Genomic DNA, 20,331 nt, shown 5'->3' with positions numbered 1-20,331 from the left:
ACTGAGCAAACACATCTGTCCAGCTCAAGGCCAAACAGTTAATATGATCTTTATGAGTATAAATAAAAATTTAAACAGCGCTCAAGGGTAATACATTCTTACCTTTGCCTGGGATTTGTACTGGAATCAGAAATGAGAGGAAGAGAGGAAGAGATGGTCTTCTTTATAGCTGGTGTGTGCTAGATGAAAAACATCTAGCTAAGTGCATGTTAACAAATATTCTAGAAACCCAGTCCTGGCCCCTCACTCCCATTCTCTTCTCTTCCTGCGCATATCGTGGAACACAGGTGCTGTGCCTTGCTTCAGTAGCCTTCTCTTCACCTAAGCTGTGCTGGTCAAACATTTGGCCCAGGGGAATTAGGCTTCAGAAAATGTTCATTAAATGCTTGATAAATAATCCTGGAATTTTCCTAAAAGCATCGCGCTAAATTGTGATGAAATGTCCTCCTCGTTATAAGTAAACTTGAAAGAATGGAACACAAAACTAATCAGCAGTCATGCATGGTCTGCTATAACCAGGGTTTATTCCATGAAAACAGGAACAGTGTCTGTCTCGGGTAGCATCCTCAGCATGTAAGAGTTCTTATTCAGTCCTCTGAGAATTTTCAATCAATCACCCAGCCTATATCACAATGAAAGCTTGATATTTTCCTGATTCCCTCTGTATGTAAATAATTTAGCTGACTTCCACAATGTGTTTGTTTTCTATCACTCTCAAATTATCAAACTCTACAACCTAAAAATAACTTCATGTTCAGTAGCTGCTGTGTGATAGATTTTTCCCCTGGAGAGATGCCTCAGATAGTAAGCCTATGGCAGACCAAAGTACAGACCCACTAGGTGAACAAATGAGTTTTACTGGGATTTCTTACAGGAGCAGAAATGACTCAAAGAGGGTTGTATCACCAAACCTAATAATGAGAGTTTGTGGAAAGCCGAGACAGCATTCGCCATTACAAGATGGCGCCGGCTTCTGCTGTGCCAGCCCGACTTCCTTTCAGGAAACTAGCTGTGTGCGCATGTGCAAGAGTGTGTTCTCGCCAAGTCTTTGCCCACCCCGGGGTGTGCCAGTGAGATCATGGGTAAGCGACCAATCAGGCGTGGACGCGCCGTGCTAGGGTTTTATAAGCAGTGCCTTTCTGGGCCCTGGGTCTCTTCCTCTTCAAGATGCAATAAACGCTTTGCTGCAGAAGGATCCTGGTGTCCGAGCGTCGTTCTTGCTGGCGAGACGTTGGGCACGCGACAAGAGTTCTATCGCCAAACTCACAAACCTGAGAAACTGGAGCACACTGCACACACAGCCTGTGGACAGGTAAACAGGTTAGAGAGTGTCCTCATCTAGTAGTTCAGTTGTTCTGTGCCTCTCCCAGGCAGCTCAGCTAGTCTCTGGTTCTTACAGGTGGCTTAGCTTGGGACTCTCAGCAGCCTTTATTGTTTAGTCCTGGGAGAGGCCTAGAGAATTTGGCAGGTTTCAGGAACTTCCTGAACTGTTTTGAGTTGTTTAATTTCTGTGTAAGGAACTTCTCTTTAGGGTGGAATGGAATGTTTGAAGCTTGGAGGAAATTGCTACATAATAGTAGTTCAGTACTCTCAAGGCCCAGAAGTCGAGGTGAAAACAGTCTGATTCTAAATATCAGTGTCAGCCAGTCTGTGTTCTCACCTGAAGACACTAGGAAGAATCCACTTCCAGGATCATTCCAGGTACTGACTAAATGTGCTTTCTTGAGATTCTGGATCTAAAGTCTGAGTCCTTGCTGGCAGTTGCCAGAGGTCATATTCAATTTGTAAGTCCAGACACATGTACACACTGGCAACTCTCTTCAATTTTACACCAGCAACAATAAGGGGAGTCCTTCTGATCTTTTTTGTCTCTTTAATCTCCCTTTCTGCCTGACTTGCCTCTTGTCTTCTGCTGCCTTTAAAGGTTGATATGAGGATCCCAGGCCTATTGACATGCCCAATATCATCTAATTATTAACCTTAGTTTCATCTGCAAAATCTTTCACAGTGGTCTAAGATTAATGTTATTAGTCAAAGGATAGTGATTTAGTGAGGCATCATTAGAAATCTGCCTACCACTCTTAAGTGTCAATAGTGTTGTCTTCCTGTCTCAGAGCCAAATCTTGACAATGGCATCTATTGCTTCTGCAATGTTCTAAGTGCTGGACACAAGTCAATGAGTGATTCATACACAAGGAGAAGGAATACACAGACTTTGGATATTAGTAAGCAGATGTTATTGGGGGCTGTCTGGGAAGCAACCTCACAGAAAAGGAAGGCCATTGCACCTACTATATGATTCAGTACTTACATATTCCCAATAGTGAATGCCAACCTAAGCAAAACTATGATGCCATTATACTAAAAGGAATAGATTACAGAACAGAACATAAAAAAGCACATTTGATAGAAAAAGTAGAAAGTAGACTTACGTTTCCTTAGTCAGCTGTGGGAAGTCAATAAGAAATACCTAAAAGTAGTAAACCAAGAAGTAGTAATCATTATGTTATTTAGAGACTTGAAGGTAAGACATGAAGGGATGGGAACAGTTCCTCTTGAGAGGGTTGTTCATGAATATGGCCAGTCTTCGATAATTCTCTGACACTTTAAGTATTGTATGAAGGAAGGCTGGTATTAGCTCAGTTGTTAAAGTGCTTGCCTAGTATGCATAAGCCCTGAATTTGAATCCCAGAACTGCTGGAACTGTTTGTGGTGCCCCATGTCTCAGCATTTGGGAGGTGGAAAAAAGAGGTTCAAGGTCATCGTTGGCTACACAGTAAGTTTAAGGCTTCCCTGGGATACATGGTACCATGTCTCAACCATCATGTGTGCATGTGACTTTGGATAGAAAAGTGAGAGGGGGGGCCAACAAAAGGAGGAGGAAGAGGAGAAGGAGAAGGAGAAAAAGAAGGAGTAAGAGAAGAAGGAGAAAGGAAGAAGGAAGAAGGAGGAAGAAGGAAGAAGAGGAAGAGGAGGTGGAGGAGGAGGTAGAAGAGGAGGTGGAAGAGGAGGAGGAAGAGGAGGAAGAGGAACAGGAGGAGGAGGAGGAGGAGGAGGAGGAAGAGGAAGAGGAAGAAGAAGAAGAAGAAGAAGAAGAAGAAGAAGAAGAAGAAGAAGAAGAAGAAGAAGAAGAAGAAGAAGAAGAAGAAGAAGCAGCAGCAGCAGCAATGAAAGGTAGGTGTGGAGGTGCATGTATGTTATCCCATTGCTGGAAAAAAAAACAGAAACACAAGAATCCCTACACAATGAGATACAGGACTAACTGGCCAATCAGATTTTCCTAATCATTGACCTCCAGGTTCAATGAGAGACCCTGTCTCAAAAAAGGAAAAAGTGCGATTAAGGAAAACACCAAGTGTCAGTCTCTGGCTTTTGCCAGCATGAGTACATGCACATGCAGGCGTGTACACACACGAAAGTAGGAGAAAAATGTAGTTATTTACATCAAGTGAAAATGGTGCATCACACATCTTTTGCTGAGATAAACATTGGCCCAAGAAATAAAAGGGAGGGTGATGATGATAATAAAGTCAGAACTACCTACAACCAGCTCACCAGAATATGCAACTCACTGCCTAGCCACATGTTAAACCAGTCTGACCCACTTCTACCCTGGAGGCCTGAGACAGGTGGCCAGCAAGGCCAGACCTGCCTCTCCTCACTGTCATCATGTTTCTCAGTCTGGCTGCCCTGCTTCACTCAGCCTTGGTTCTATTTCTAGCTTCCAGTGCACAGCTTTGGGTGATTGGTGAGACAAATGAGCCGAATTCATTTCCACCATAGCCCTCTGCCCTTTCTATTCTTGTGCAAACCCTGCATGTCTCCTTGTCTTTCATGTGTCATTCAGTATTTCCTTCTAGAAAATTCTCTTGGTCACCTAGACCAAATGTACAATGACCCATACCCCCAACACTGTAACATCAACATGTCTTGTCTTATTTTAGCATTTGACCTGCAGTGGGCTCCTATTACAAATGTCAATACAGATGTTCTGTGCAATAAATATCTATAGGATGAAAAAAATGGTGGGGCAGTGTATTGGTTTGATTTTGCTGAAACGATGCTATACAAACAACTACACATCAGACTTCTTGATGTCTTCTAATGAGAATCTTTCTTGCCTCAGCATATGTAGAGATCAACTTGAATTTAAGTTGATATTGAGTGAGCTCAGTGGGGGCTGGATGCAGGCCTGTGAATTGTTCACTCCCACTCCATGTGTTTCCTTGTGTTCCTGGACTGGAGGCTACCTTGTGTGTGCTCTTCTCTCTGTCCATTCCCGGAATCGGGGGGCAGCAGAGGCATGCCATACTTCTTGGAGACTGACAGGGGGTGGCAAGCACTTACTTCTGTGTGCTTTCTGTTGGTCAAAGGAAACCACAGACTGAGTTTCATCTCAGTGGGATAAGTGAGAAAACACATCCTTTCCACTCTTGCTTATGATGGTGACACTGAATTAAAAACATGTACACAGAGAGAAATGTCCAGATTACTGCAGCTGAACAAACAGCATCAACGAATATCTATAAAGAATTTAATCTGCTGGAGATAGAGCTCAGTGGTAGAATGTTTGCCTAGCACGCACAAAGCCCAGAGGTCAATCCCCAGCCCCACAACAAAAAAGAACTGAATCTTGTGCAATCCTTGTCCCAATGAGAAAACAGATCTAAATAGACAAAGGAGAATGGAAAGACACCCTAGAGTTATATGGCAGATGGACAGCTGAAGAAATCAATAAAATGGAATGAGGAGAAAGGGGTCCAATAGGCAGATAGATGTTAAAAGCACAAAAGAAGAGGCAAGGCCCTGGGAAGTCAATTGATGAGATCACATGTGTTAGTGGAAGGTGGGTCTTGGGAAAGAAATATTCTGCCTAGCAACAAAAGCCTGGGTAAGTATGTAGACAAGCTTCCTGGTTGTAAAAAAGGGCAAAAGTGAAAGAGAAGGAGAGTACAACACTCAACTGATTATTCTAAATAGCAAGACAAACCATAGTCAGATTCAGGGATGACGTGGTAGGTAGTGCGATCCCAGACCTTATGCCGGCTGGCTGCTCATCCTAGCAGCACCAAGGATGGTTTGCCATTTGTAATCACCTGACTGTGCCTCACACAGAGTTAGCGGATGTTTCTACATATCTGAAATGTATGAGAGTCTCTTGTTAAGATGAATGCAGCTAGGGTGTGATGGCTTATATATGCTTGGCCCAGGGATTGGCACTATTAGAAGGTGTGGCCTTGTTGGAATAGGTGTGTTACTGTGTGCATGGGCTTTAAGACCCTTGTCCTAGCCTCCTGGAAACCAGTATTCTGCTGGCAGCCTTCAGATGAAGATGTAGAACTCTCACCTCCTCCTGCACCATGCCTGCCTAGATGCTGCCATGTTCCTGCCTTGATGATAATGGACTGAACCTCTGAACCTGTAAGGCAGCCCCAATTAAATGTTGTTCTCATAAGACTTGCCTTGGTCATAGTGTCTGTTCACAGCAGTAAAACCCTCACTAAGACATAGGGTTATATAGGTGGCTGGAGACACGTGGTGAAGGTTTGGCAAAGTATCAGAGGGAAATGACCAACATCACTGGAGATCTGGTCCAGTGGGCTGCCTGGACTGAGAGAAAGCAATCAATTGGAAGCAGCTCCTCCACTCGTGTGGCTGAAGAGAATTCCCACAGCCCTGCTCCACTCAGCTGCGTATGGGCTATTCATTGAGAATTATGAGAGGCAAGTGTCATCCCTAGTTCCAAACAGATTTTGCTCTGATCCATACGCACTCTGCATGGGTTAATGACTAGAGAAAGCTCCGCTGCCCTTCAGAACTTAAAACTAAAAGCTGAGACTCGGAATCATGCAAATGTAACCTTTCCGTCTCAGTTGCCTGAATCAAATGTCACTGTCATTTAGTTTCCTAATAAATTGTAGCCATCCGCTGTGTTTAAATGTGAAGTTTAATGTAGTCAATAAAATACAGGCATCAAAAAAGCAGAATGTAAATCCAACTCCTATCCTTCGGTACCTCACTGAGAGATAAATGTCATTTGCCATGAAATAAAATTGTCACAAAAGCATTTCGAAGAGTTGTAGCTCCAATATCCCAAGATTGCTGACGACATCATCTTTATACTTAGGACAGTAAATAAAAAAGCAGAGAGACAAACCTTTATTGAAGCTGATTAAATATTAAGCATCCAGGTGGCAGGATGATGATGCTACACAGAACTTTATCCAGGGTTGGGAAATTCATTTTCTGAAGACCCAGAAGAAATGATTAGCAAAACAGAAATAAATCCCAAGTCCTCGACTCCCATTCCAAGATCATTCCATTGCCCTGGTCTGTTTCTTTAGCTGTGCTTGGCCAGATGATCAAGCTGGGGAGGATCTCAGAAAAAGAACAGCATTGAAGGGCTTCTCACAATATGATGAGCAGAACCTCTGAGGGGAAGAGAAGACCCCCTATAGATGGACTGGCCAAGTCACCGTCAAACGCAAGCCCTTGGTGGGAGGCAGTGTGGCCAACATAGCTGGGGTACGTACCATTCACGGAGGCTTCCTGGCAGCTAGAATATACACCATCTAGAACCTTGAATGATAAGGATAACTGTAGGTAAACTAAAAGTGTTGTTTACTTTTTAAAAAAAACTCTTTTGGAAACATTGTGAAGCTTTGACATAGCCACTGTGACAGAAGGAATTCTGCTGTTTAACTCATCTTTCAGGATTTACAGCAGATCATTTCATGATCTGGTCCCTAGCCTCTACAAACCACCTAAACACATCAACTACAACACTAGAATGCATGCTGATTCTGAGTGCCTTACCTTCCATGATATCTTCCCATATTTCCAATAAATACATCCTGCCCAAGTTTTCAGGAAAGCTCAGATCTTTGCCAGGGTTAAGCCACTTATAGAGTACTTTGTGGTTTCTGTTATAAATACTACTCTACATTAAGAATAGGTATAAAATAATTGAGAAAAATCCATAATATTTACTCTGAAAAATCATGCCCCCTTATAGTCTCTCTGTCTCTGTCTCTCTCTGTCTCTGTCTCTCTCTGTCTCTGTCTCTCTCTCTCTGTCTCTCTTTCTCTCTCTCTCTCTCTCACACACACACACACATACATACACATACAGAGAGAGAGACAGAGACAGAGATACATACACACACAGTTTTGTATTTATAGACATTCTTTATATGATTGTCCTTTTTTGACTACAATAAAGATGTTGAAGATAATCAAAAACCCTGAAAAGTACCTAAACATGAACATAGACTTAGAGAACACAAGTCAGAAAAGTATGCTACCTTGAAATCTGGAAGGGAGCCCCAGGTATAGGCTAGGAAGAGGCTGGGGCAGAACAAATTCTATACATAATTTACAGGTTAGCTGAAAAGGCAGTTTGATGTGGAAATGACTGTGCTCCTCAAGCAGAACTGAGTACTCCAAGAGGGGAAAAGGATTCCAGGAAGCTCAAACTCCAGAAGGGAAAGTCTGGATGCTGTGCCAGCAAAGACTAGCCAATGGCTCGTGTGCAGTGCTCTTACCATTGTGGGACCTGATACCAACAGAGAAATCCTAGGCACACAACTTGGCATGAAATTTTCCAAGGGTCTCAGAGCATCTGGTGGCTTGGCCTAGAACCAGACTGTGGCAGATGAGAGAAACATGGAAAAAATAGTGAGACTCCTTGAACCAAAAGGTAAACCTTCAGTTAGAGATTGCTGACAACCTGCTGGGGTCCCAGGCAACTTGATAAAAATGATAACAGACTAAGCAGAGACTAATTGTAGCCAGTAGAGTAGGATGGTGATGTATCACAAATGTCAGTGTCTATCAGGACAAGCCTCAGAGTATCACTTACAGGCCAGGATTCAAATCCAGGGGAGTAAGACAGCACCTCAATAGCCCAAACTGTGTCCTACAATCTCCATAGCTGGAGGCTCCGTGTACAATGCTTCTCCTACTCTAGGTACTGGGGTTGCATGGCTTGAATGATGTGTTCCACCAGACAGAAAGCTCTCCTTTATTGTCAACCAGTTCCATCTCCTAAGGCCAAGGTGCCGTGGATGAGATGGCAATGACCCCATCCTATCTTTCAGTTTATGATGCCATGATTAAATCATCTTGAGCAAGTGAACTCTGTTCTTCCGTCTATAAAATTACCAGTGTAACTATGTTAGAATCCCGTTTATTATGTTAGGGACCGTTCAAATGTCATAATTTGATGCAGACATTAAAACCACTACTGAGTAATACCTCTGAATTCAATTAAGCATTTAAACCCTTGGAGGGCTGAGATTCTGCCTTGGGAAGCCTGAGGAAATCTGTTAAGTCGGCAGCAGCAGGCATCAAGATGTCTGCACTTTTGCATGTAATATCTCATTATGTTTCCCGTCGCTGTCATCACAGGTAACACTTTGGCATTCACCATGTGACTGGCACTTTGCATGTATTCTGCATGCCTCAGTTTGTCCCATCCTTACACCAGCATTTGAGCTAGAGAATAGTACATCCATTGGCAGCTCAGGTACTGACGGGTAAGAGCAAAGCAGAAGCTCGAAGTCACGCAGCTCTCATTGACCAGCTCACATCTGCAGGCCTCCAAAGCCTTCCACCACTCCCAGCCATTCTGCCAACCAATTAAGACTTTTTTAACCCCCAGTGCAAAATTTCCTAAGAAATTCGATTTAAAAGACAAAGTATCTGGTCATTTGGGGACACCATCTATAAAATTGTATTTCTAATTCAGAAAGAAGATGCGGGGGATGGCATCCACTGCTAACCGCGGTAGGCAATCTGTTCAGTCCCCAGCATAAAGTCTGATTTTCCCCCCTTCTATCTGCTTTTATGCTTAAGGGAATTAAAATGTCAGGAATCATGCATTCCCGGCGGAGGGCAGAGACATAAATAACTTCCACTCCACTTTGCACAGGTGCAATAGCTAAACTGAGACCAGGAAAGACAGAGACAAGTGTAACAACACACTGATGATGTATCTATTTTTAAGAAAAACTGTTAAATTAGAAAGAGTTCTCAACGTTTAAAAAAAATTCTTCAGAGGAAATAATCTGGACACAATTCTAAGAGACTCAAAGGAGAGCCGGAGTTAAAATGAATGAACGATCCACATTCCAGAAGGGACTGGGAATCCATTCCCAGATTTGAACAAAATTATGAACATTTTTAAAGTATAAACGCAAAGAAAAGAATTTAAGCCTTAAAGAACCTTAAAAGATCACTTGGAACCAAGAAAAATATTTCTGAAACAATACAAATTATATATGCTAGATGAAACAACTGCTAAGAGGCAATTTCTCCTAAAAGAATATAGTATATATGTTGTTTGTTGTTCTTTAAGGGAATTTATACTTAAAACCAAGATATGCATAGTTGTTGCAAGTGGATTTAACTTAATTTATTTTATACCACTCCAGCTCATTAACCCAATTCCTGAATACTTGTCCTAACATAATATAAAAAGGACCAGTCAGTCACTAAGAGATCTTGGAACAGTTAGTCCTAAATGGTTGTTTCCTTCATCCAACCCCTCCCTTCAGAGCCGGGGAAGCTATTCAGAAGAGGAGGCAGAAAGACTACAAATCCTGGAGAGGATAGATGCTACCACAGAAACTGACATCCAGATACAGCAGGACTGATGCTCATGTGAACACACAGACTGCAGGAGCACACATGAGGCCCACACATGTTCAAGTCAGACAGGCTCCTGAGGCTGAGGGGAGAGGGGAGTGCATAGAGGATCCCAACCATAACCAGGAAGCTATTTGTAATTGACACCTGCTTGCAAAGGAAAAGTTAGTTTTTGCCAATGGAGTCTCACTGGGTATACAGACTACACTTAGGAAGGAAGGGTACATCCCACACCCAGCCGTGGATGGCTAACACAAAGTGAGCTCAATGATATTTTTATAGACCTTTGTTTCATTTTGTTTTATTTATTTGTTTGTTTGTTTGTTTTTACCTTCCTGGTCTTTTGCTTGTATATTATGTTCGTTTTCTCTCTCTCTCTCTCTCTGTCTGTCTTTCATGCGCACGTGCGCATGTATTTCTTATCTTTTTCTGTTTCTTTACTCTGATTTGGTTATGTTATTGTTATAAATGAAAAAAATGTGCAATTGAAGAAAGTATCAATCACAACAGATACACAATGAAACATTACTTTTATAGCAATTTCTTAAATAGGAACTAAAATATAGGAAAATAAAAATCTACCAAAGCAGCCATTGTCTGGTCACTTTGCTAACACTACATGAACAGTAGTAATAATCCAGATACTCTCGTTGTAACAAGAGGATGAGGACAAAGAGTTTAAGTTCCCTGTCAAACAGTGATCTCTCAACAATAGAGGGTCAAAGAATATTCTGAAGCACACGAAATAGAAGGGTGGTTAGTTAACAGTACACCAGTCAGTGTAATAATATAATACGTAAAAACATTAGTTTTTTATAGCAATTAAAATTAATTTTTCTGAAGACCCTTAAGAAGATGGGAAAGTACATAAGATTTAGTATTTACACATTTGTAAATATATACATGCATGCACGTAATGGCTTCTAATCTATAATTAAATATGTGCAGCTACACTTACAAATGGGCAGTGAGTGTATTTATTGAAGGTAGTGGCTTTCCTTGTTTAAAAAGTTTTTTTGCTGTTCCTCCATTCATTGGGGACATTCTTATTGAGGGCCTATTTTAACACACAAAATAAAAGCACGTCTTTGCAGAGACAATATTCTAATAAAAGAGATAAATAATAATGCACATATTACATGGACCTGACTATTGACAAATGCTATGAAGAAAAACAAAGGGGGTGTGCTGTACCTTTAGAAACAATGGCCAAGGAAAGTCACCCTGATGCGATGGCATCAGCGGAGCCAAAAAAATAAATAAATAAAAGCTACATAACGTGGGAGACTATCACAGACTGGAGAGGCGTGTGGGCCTACACCATATAAATGCAATGGCTCTCAACCTGTGGATCATGACCCCTTTGGGGTGTCAAATGACCATTTCATAGGGGTCATGTACTGGCTGGTTTTGTGTGTCAACTTGTCACAGCTGGAGTTATCACAGAAAAGGGAGCCTCAGTTGTGGAAATGCCTCCATGAGACCCAGCTGTAAGGCATTTTCTCAACTAGTGATGAAAGGGGAAGACCCAGCCCATTGTGGGTGGTGCTGTCCCTGGGTTGGTGGTCTTGGGTTCTATAAGAAAGCAAGCTGAGCAAGGCAGGGGAAGCAAGCCAGAAAGTAACATCCCTCCATGGCCTCTGCATCAGTTCCTGCTTCCTGACCTGCTTGCATTCCATTCCTGACTTCCTTTGGTGATGAACAGCAATATGGAAGTGTAAGCTGAATAAACGTTTTCCTCCCCAGCTTGCTTCTTGGTCATGTTTGTGCAAGAATAGAAACCCTGACTATGATAGTCACCTAAGAACATCAGAAAACACATATATTTGCATTATGATTCGTAAAAGCAGCAAAATTACAGTTAGTAGCAGCAACGAAATTTCATGGTTGGGGTTCAGCACAACACAAGGAACTGTATTAAAGGGTGGCAGTACCGTGAAGCTTGAGAACCACTGCTCTAACGGGATGCTACATAGATGTGGAAGCACATATAGTTAGGCTAAAATGAGGTGAGAAAGAAAAGCTAAGCCGGTTGTGGTGGCGCACGCCGGTAGGATTTGCCGAAGGAGGCAGAGGCAGGAGGATCACGAGTTCGAGGCCAGCAGGGGCTACACATTTTGGTTGGGGATTTAGCTCAGTGGTAGAGCACTTGCCTAGCAAGCGCAAGGCCCTGGGTTCAGTCCCCAGCTCCGAAAAAAAAAAAGAAAAGAAAAAAAGAAAAGAAAAGAAAATCTAAAAAAGCATGCCTATGATAATCAAAAGCACAGAAAAGAATACTGATACATCCTTCTACAGTGTTTAAAAGTATGACAATACATTGATAATGATTTATGTGAGTATCATTTTAGAGACCTCCGGAACTCAACACTTCTTTCTTACTTGCCAAGTAGAAACAAGTATCACCGGTTGGTTCTGTAACTTTGTAACGATCATAGGTCACAGAGCAGTGCATCCAAATAAACAGGTTGGGAACCTCAGAACCTGTTGGCACCTCACAGAGTCAAAGAAATGGCAGATAGAGGATAACAAAATATCTTAAAGATAGAGTGAGTCGGAAGGGGGGCAGATTGGCAGAGAGGCAGAGAGAGAAAGATGGTGGTTCAGTCTTTGAAGATGGAAGAGAAGCCATGAGCCGAGTAACAGGAGCTACTTCTGGAAGATAAAAAGCAAAGAGGCATTCTTTTCTAGAAGGCCCAGAAAATGAAATAAAAACAAGATGCATCCCTTGAGTTTACTCTATTTAACCATTTTGGGCTCCCTAACTAAAGAACAATCAAGATAATAAAGTGTTGTGATGCACCAAATCCATGACAATTTCCCAAAGCAACAGTAGAAAATAAATAGAAAAGAACCAGGTCAGTTCCGATGAATAAAACACTTAGAACCGAAGCTGTTAATCAGCCCATAGGCTCGTATGATACAGATGGCAATGTTTCCGCCCATGTCTTCTGATACTTATTTAAGTAGAAGTCGGGAGAGGCCACCCTTGGTAGACAGCATGCCATACAAGCACAGGAACCTGAGCTGAATCACCAGAACCCATTAACAAGCCAGGTGTGTGGAATATGTGCGTAAACCCAGAACTAGGCCAGTGGAAGCAGAAGGACTAGGGGATGTGCTGGCCAGCAAGCCTACCCTTGGTGAGCTTCATGTCAATGAGAGACACTGCTTCAAAACACAAGGTAGACAGCAACTTTGAGAAATAGCACGTGAGGCTGATCTCCAGCCTCTATACTCATGCACACACATGTTTACGAATGTAATGTATATATGTACACACACATACACACACACACATACACACACACACACACACACACACACACACACACACCCCAAACTAGTAATTGTGTATGAGTTAAATTTTGCCTTTGAAAATAAGCAGGGAAGGATACTAGAAGGAAGATAGCTTTATCACAAGTGTCATCAATACATGCCGAGGGAGATTTCAGTTACAGAAAAACAAAAGAAATTGAAATGTAAAATGGGAATAATGAACACACAGACACAGGCATGTGCGTAGGCTTTTATGTCTAAGTTACATTCTTTAGTTGCTAACAAAACACAAGTGGCTGGAACTGGACTAGATTAAAAGACATTTCATTTTGGATGTGATTTACAGTCTATGAGGAAAACCATGGATCCATCAAGATTCCAGATGTGGGTCAGTAATCTAAGCCATGGAGTCCAGTAAGCTCCTTTACGGATGAGGACCATAAAAGCTTGGAATTTCACTCCCAGTAAAAGTCTCTAGGAATTTGTGAATTTCATTTTCATTCCAACGGAAAGTGACAAATCAAATGCACCAAGTCCACAGAAAGCACCCCGCCTTTCATTCTTGGCCCCACCAGGTCTCTAGGGCACTTAAAAATTTCAATTCCTTCCAAACGCTTCACAAGTATCTCCCATATGTATGGCCAGACCCCATGTAAGGAGCATGGAACTAGCAGACGGTACATAATCCAAAACATTCATACTTGAGAAAGGTACAGCTTCGTTATTTTACAAGATTGGAACGTTTGCGGCTTGTGCTCCAGTCCTTCATTCAAAAATATTTATTGAATGACCTTCTGAGTATACTGAGTAGTGCTGCATGTATCCTTGAATGGTTTTTAGTAAAGGAATGGGAAATTCAGTCAACTTCTTGCTTTACCACTTTGGAATTAGCTTCCAATTCCTCGACATTTAGATACTTGGCAAATAAGTGATGATTTTCTAATTTCTGAAGAATTATAGAGCAGGATGTTCATCAAGTCAGATAGTAAGAGGGTGTTTTGTTGTCTTTGGTGTCACGTTTATTCTTATTTCTTATTTAAGTGCTGTGTTAGAAGGCAATCCCTGCCCCTGATATCTGCTTCCCCATCCTCACTGCTCGGAAACTGTTCCTGTCCCCTTGTTCTGGTGGTGGTGTTGTTGTTGTTGTTTCTGGCATTTACTTCTGCATTTCCAAATAGGTTTTTTATACTGTTTATTTATACTCTTTTAAAACTTAAACTGTCTGTTGTAGGGTTCTCAACCTGTGGGTAGTGACCCCTTTGGGGTTAAACGATTATTTTTCACTAGGGCCTCATCATATCAGATATTTATATTATGATTCATAACACTAGCAAAATTACAGTTATGAAGTAGCAATGGAAATCATTTTATGACAACCTGAGGAAGTGTATTAAACGGTAGCAGCAATAGGAAGGCTAAGAGCCATCACTCTATTGAGCACTTCTGTGTAAAATTTGAATTTAATTCTTAGGTCTGTACACCTCACACTCTCATAAAAATATATAAACATCTTCTAGTACCCACAGAGAATAGGTTCCCACATCCCACAAAACACTGGGTCTTGAAGATAGTCAAGTATCTTTTATAAAATAGCATAGTATTTCAGCTGTGAATATAACCTATACACATCCTTACCCCACGCTTCAAGTGCTGCCAGAAAGACTGTGCAAATACTCACCTTACTGTGCTATTTAGAGAATGGTGGCAAGAACTTTGGTGTGTGCTCATTATAGATACCACTAGTTTCAAAGGTTTTTTGATCCCACATTTGTCATGGTGCAGCTGTAGAATCCATGGAAATCAAGGATCCACTGTAAGCTTGTCTTCTGCTAGTCTTCACTCTGTTGTGTGGATCAATATTTATTATATAGATTTTTAAACACAGGTTTGAATTGTGTGTGCATGTGTGAATATGCCACCCACAGAGTCCAAAAGAGCATACCATATCCCCTGGAGCCAGGGTTACAGGCTGTTGTCACAGTGACTGGGAAACAAACTTCAGTTCTTTCCAAAGGAGGTAGCATTTTAAACCCTGAGCCATCTCTCCAGCCCATTTCTGTTTAGAGTTTATGACTACATAAAACAGCCCAGTGTGTGTAGTTCAATAGAGTACTCTCTAGTTTGTAATGTTTGTTTGATGGAATTACTGATTTCCTCATTGAATCCAGTTGTTGGGCTTACTCTAACTGTTGCTCATTTCCAAGTCTAACAGCCAAGTTCCACTACAGAGGAAGCCCATGTGTGTTTTATTTCATTCCATTTTGTCTTGCAGACTCATATCTTGATCCTATGGTAAATGCTTAATTTTCAAGTCATTTTACCTTCTCTTTTGGATGATGCACTAAATTTAGAGAAATCCATCTTCCAAATGCCTCCTGAAAAGGGATGTTTGAGCACTCAGTGTTAAGAATTTGTAGTTCCTAAAGTGCCTTTCTTTTACCTTCATGCTTGGTTGCTCAGTTTGGCTGGGTACAAAATCCTAGTTTTTAAGTTGATGGAGTTAAATCATACTATTCTGGTATGTTGACAATTAACATTGAGAACACTTGAAAAGAACAGAACCAAAAGATCACTTTGCCATCCCTGTCTCAAAAGTAGACAGTGAAAACTCTAAGTGAAGATATGGTATCTTTCTTAAGGGGGAGAAGTTAAGACCAATCCTACATAAATCTTAAGAAAATAAATCTTATCTTTTAAGCCTTCCAACATAATTTAGTTGCCTCTTCATAGCAACTACTCTTATTCTAGTTTACTATGTAGTTATAATTTCCTTAGATCATAAATTAACATTATTCTTATGTCAATTCATTTTTTAGTCACACCCACAACTCTAAATAAATATATCACTTTTTAGCTGTCTGCTGTTTGTTTTCTAAACTGTTACTCTGACTCCTGATCATTCCCATGCCAATGATTGTTACCTTGACTGTATCCCCAAATTTCATGTGCTGAAAACGTAATCATTTAACTCAATAGTGTTAGAAGTGGGGCTGTATGGATGATAGGGTAACAGGAGCTCTACACTGGTTTAATGTTATTATAGGACAGTACTGGTTATCACAGAAAAGGTTCAAGGACTTCAGTCCCTTCTTGGGCGTGTACTCTTGTGCCCTGTTGGTCTACTGCCATGAGGTGATCAAATACAATGTTCTCCCACATTTCCAGATTAATCAGCCTCCAGGACCAAATAAACACTTATTAATTTATTGATTATCTAGTCTCAAGTATCCTCACACATCATCACAAAATGCTTCAAGTTGCAATTGTCTGTCTTCCTCTCTGGAGACTTTAGGATGTCTTCATCTTTGATATCCTAAAATACTTTCTATTTTCTTTGTTTGAACTCATATTTTTCATATCCTATTTTGTTGTCCAATAAGGAAGCTTTGAAGGTTAATGCCTACAGTTCTGGGAAATATTTTAATATGTACTTAATCATATTTTCTTTATTTCCTTCTTGGAACTTCTATTATTATACATGATATCATATCAACTACCCATCCATACTCTTGTATTTACCCTCCTCCCCAACATACACAATTTTGGGATACATACTCTGAAATATTTCTCAGCTTCACTGTCCAAGCTTCCAAACATTCTAAGAATGTTTAATTTGTGCTATTATTTTTAATACCTAAGAAATTTGTTCCTTATGGGCAGGTTTTCCTTTTATTCTGAGAATATTAAAAGTCTTTCATTTTCTATCTATAACTTGAGGTCTTTCTGCAAACATCTGGTAATTTGTGGGTACCTGACTGAAATTAAATGCCTCTAGGTAGGATCTCTGACCAGTGGGCTTCACTACCAGATGGTAAGATAAAGACACGGTTGTGTTTTTGAGGGATCATAAACATGGTCTCTATAGAAGTTCACAGTTGTGGAAGACCTTGTGTCTCCCACATTAGAATCTTTTCCAGTCTCAGGGCTCAAGATAAAGGTGCTGATTCCAAGCTCCACAGGCCTCACGCAGGAAGCTGAGAGATCCTATGTTAGAACTAGGCAGGAACCTAGAACTAGTTCTAGGTTAGAATTTCCACTGCAGGTTACTGACTACTGCCTACTTCCTCCTATTGTCAGACAAGTGGCTCTATCTCATCTGAAGAATGCAGTTCTTCCAGTTCGGTGAACCCTGTGATTCACCCTCCTTGAAGCTAAATCCTTCAAATCCTTGGCCAGAGGATAGAGGGACATTTGCCCTGGAAAAAAGGACCTGGAGATCTAACAGCTAAGACAAATGAGATTTCCAACTAATCCATCTATTTTCAGCCAGAGCTACACTTCCTACTTTTCCAGATACCTGTGGTCTCAAATTCCTGAGCCTTTTCGGAGTTCTGCAGATTGGATCTGTTTGCTTTTATTGGCTGTCCACGCCACAAGCTTAGATTTCTGCCTGTTTGGGTCAGTAAAGTCAGTTCCCATCTCATTCCTCCAAACTCCTGCTTCCAATCTAAAGAGCAATACACTCATGGTCTTATGCCTTGTAAATGTGTGCCCTTAAAAAATTTCTGTTGTCATTCTAATGGGTCATGGAGAGGGGGGAAGGGCAACACAAAAGTGTCTGTGCCCACCTGGAACAGTACCTTTCATTTTATTAAACAATTTAGTATGTTTTTATCCTTGTGATATTTGGATATTGTTTAAGTGGAAAGCAATTTCTTAAATAACCATTGTGTTTGGAAGCAGAGACATTCTTCATCAGTGTTCTCCATTTTCACTCTGTTATGGTTAAAAAAAGCTGCCTTTTAATAAAATTGTATTAGTAACAGGATCTATCTCACAGTAAAGATTTCATGAGACAATTTATTGAAACTATCCAAAGAAAAATAAGTCAAATGTGTTTTTATCAGGTAATAACTTAATGTCTTTACAGGGCTAAAGTACAGTCTTTTTCCCAGTATTCAGATTTACCTTGCCTATCTGAAGGAGTTCTACAGTTTCACCAATTTGCATTCAAACCCCTCAAATTAACAGGTACTATAATGGGACAGCTGGGTGATACATTCTATCATTTATGTTTTTGTTTTGTTTTATTCCGTTTTATTGCAATAATGAGTAGAGGGTAAAAAGAAAATGAAAGAAAGTATGGGCTGCTAAATTTCAGCCTGAGACATAACAGTCAGCAAGAGATCTGGAAAAAGGTGCTCAGGGTCCACTTATGGGTTCAGTTATGTACCCTATAACTCCCTATCTAGGACATCAGGATAACATCCCAGCAGTCATTAGGCACAAGAGGTACTTATAATATCAGCACTTTGGAAAACATGGCAGACATGGTACTTCTCTTCGGCAAAGATAGGATTCTCTTTCTACTGTTAATATGAAGCAGAATCCATACCCTGATGTACAGAAGCTTAAAACCTATTGCTACCCAAGTCTAGTAATTCCTGCCCACACTCCCTAGGATGGATGAAGCAGGAGGATCACAAGTTCAAGACTTGCAACTTTAGTAAGACCCTGTCCCAAATACAAAATGAAAAGAGTTCTTAATACTTAGCAGCAATGGGGGGAGGGTTGGGAGGGGAACACCCATAAGGAAGGGGAGGGGGGAGGGGGATGTTTGCCCGGATACCGGGAAAGGGAATAACACTCGAAATGTATATAAGAAATACTCAAGTTAATAAAAAAAATAAATAAAAATACTTAGTAGCTCAACAGAAGACAAATCCTTTATGCCACCTGAGTCACACTAAATTGCAAGCAAAGCAACAATGTGTCATAAGTTCTATCAGAGATGGTCACTCTGTCACTGCAATGAGCAAAACTGAGGCTAATGGAACAACAGTTACAATGGTGACTTCTGGTTGACAACCATGATGATAGTTCTGTAAATGCTGCTACCCAGCATCCAAAACTCAGCAAGGTAGGCGGGTACCTTTTCAGCATCTCTGCTGGGTCCCAGCACCAGAGATGTACCCTCACTGGCCAGGATGAATGAAGCGATTTGCCAGGATTTGTAATCACAGTGGTCATCAGCTGCTGACAGATACTATATAGTGGCCACTGTTTAAATAGTTTATCTATAATAATCTGACTCATCCTGAAAACTCTATGAGGCAGAATCAGTAAGATCTCTGCTTTAAAGAAAAGGAAACTAAGGCATGGAAAGGTTATGCTACCTTTCTCTCAAATGCCTCTTAGTAAGTTACAGAGCATGTTTCATTGGTTACCAAGTTTATTCTCTAATCCATCGCATCACGCTATCTGTAGTACCTACTGTTCTATCTCAGGGAAGTCATAAAACAAGAAGTGTTCCCGACTAAGCAAAGGATCCAGTCATTTTGCTGCCTATGTAAGCCGAGGGGTGGAGGTGACTTACCACTTGACCCTTCTCACTCAGTTTTGGACTCTGATGTAGAAGACTAAGATTCTTTCACTGTTCCTTATAGAGTGCAAGTAGATGTCTGAAGTCTGAAAGAATTATGTGCAGTTCTAAATCATGGCTGGGTGTAACGAGAATCAGTGACTCTGGGGACTTGAATATATATGTGTACCCTATATGGTCTTTTCTCTTTGTAAGGCCTTCTCCACGGTATTCAGTACATTCCAACCTCATTCCTGAACCACCTTCCTTCACCAAGCCGCATCTTAGAACCAGAATCTAAGTCGGTTGTAGTATTGCTGAGTTGTAGCTCCATTAGTGACTTTGACCATGTGTTACCATTCCATTGGGAGAAGAATGTGTTTGTAAAATGTGTTCTTAATCAGATAGCTAATTCTTGGTCCTTTGTAATTTCAATCCCATTATTATTTATTTTTAAATCAAGCTCCTTCAAATAACATTTTACTTACAAAAGGCCAAAACTTATAATAACCCAGGCTATCTACACACTGTCAGTAGGCACAGAGCTTTATTGAATGCAGTCAGAGCCTATATATCAGGTCCCCTATATGTTTCCAACAACTTGTCCTATCACAGAAAGCCTATAGGACAGTTTCATGAGGACAGCAATCTTCATTGTCTATACAAACAGCAGGAAACCATGCCCAAGCCCCAGAGCCAAGGCCCAAACTCTCATTTCCTAGCTCAAGATCCTGTATTTTTGTTTTCCTAAAAGGGATTGTCCAGCTGGCTTTTGTGACAGCTCTGATTTGCTGTCCCAAAACCTTGTTCTATTTTACAAATTCAGAAGAGTTGGTGATCATTCCGTCTTTGTTAAGACAGGAAATTCATGCTTCCCACGAGGAGTCTTTTAGGCCTGACCTAGATAAAAACTAAATGCCCTGCCTCTGGATTCTTACATTCCTCTGGACTCTTAGAACAGCAGCAAATGCCTAGGAAGGAAGTATGCTTTAGCGTGGGGTGCAATGAATTTCTGATTCTTCTTTAATTAAAAAGGGATTTGGGGAATTTATTTTATCAAGATTCTCAGATAAGTCACAGAACCCGTTTTTTTTTTTTTTAGATACA

General features: G+C 40.9%; 1 protein-coding gene across 2 annotated transcripts in view; it reads right to left on the bottom strand.

Annotated features, from left to right (window-relative positions):
* Nucleotides 1-491: 491 nt before the first annotated feature.
* The window catches only part of LOC148004129 (uncharacterized), a 48,186-nt gene continuing 28,346 nt past the window's right edge, over nt 492-20,331 (bottom strand). Inside the window, exons 4-5 of one of the 2 annotated variants that reach the window (XM_087564135.1) lie at nt 2,433-2,470; nt 492-1,302 (exon numbers count right to left, since the gene is read on the bottom strand). In XM_087564135.1, the coding sequence (XP_087420261.1) occupies nt 1,095-1,302; nt 2,433-2,470 (246 nt within the window). In that variant the 3' untranslated portion in view covers nt 492-1,094. Of the gene's footprint in view, nt 1,303-2,432; nt 2,471-14,601; nt 14,765-20,331 lie in introns of those variants that run through there. The other variant, XR_015627649.1, reaches the window with a different exon arrangement.

The sequence above is a fragment of the Rattus norvegicus genome, chromosome 8 (genome assembly GCF_021556685.1).
Source record: "Rattus norvegicus strain SHRSP/BbbUtx chromosome 8, alternate assembly SHRSP_T2T, whole genome shotgun sequence".
Classification (NCBI taxonomy): domain Eukaryota; kingdom Metazoa; phylum Chordata; class Mammalia; order Rodentia; family Muridae; genus Rattus; species Rattus norvegicus.
This window is presented reverse-complemented; position numbering and strand designations above follow the sequence as displayed.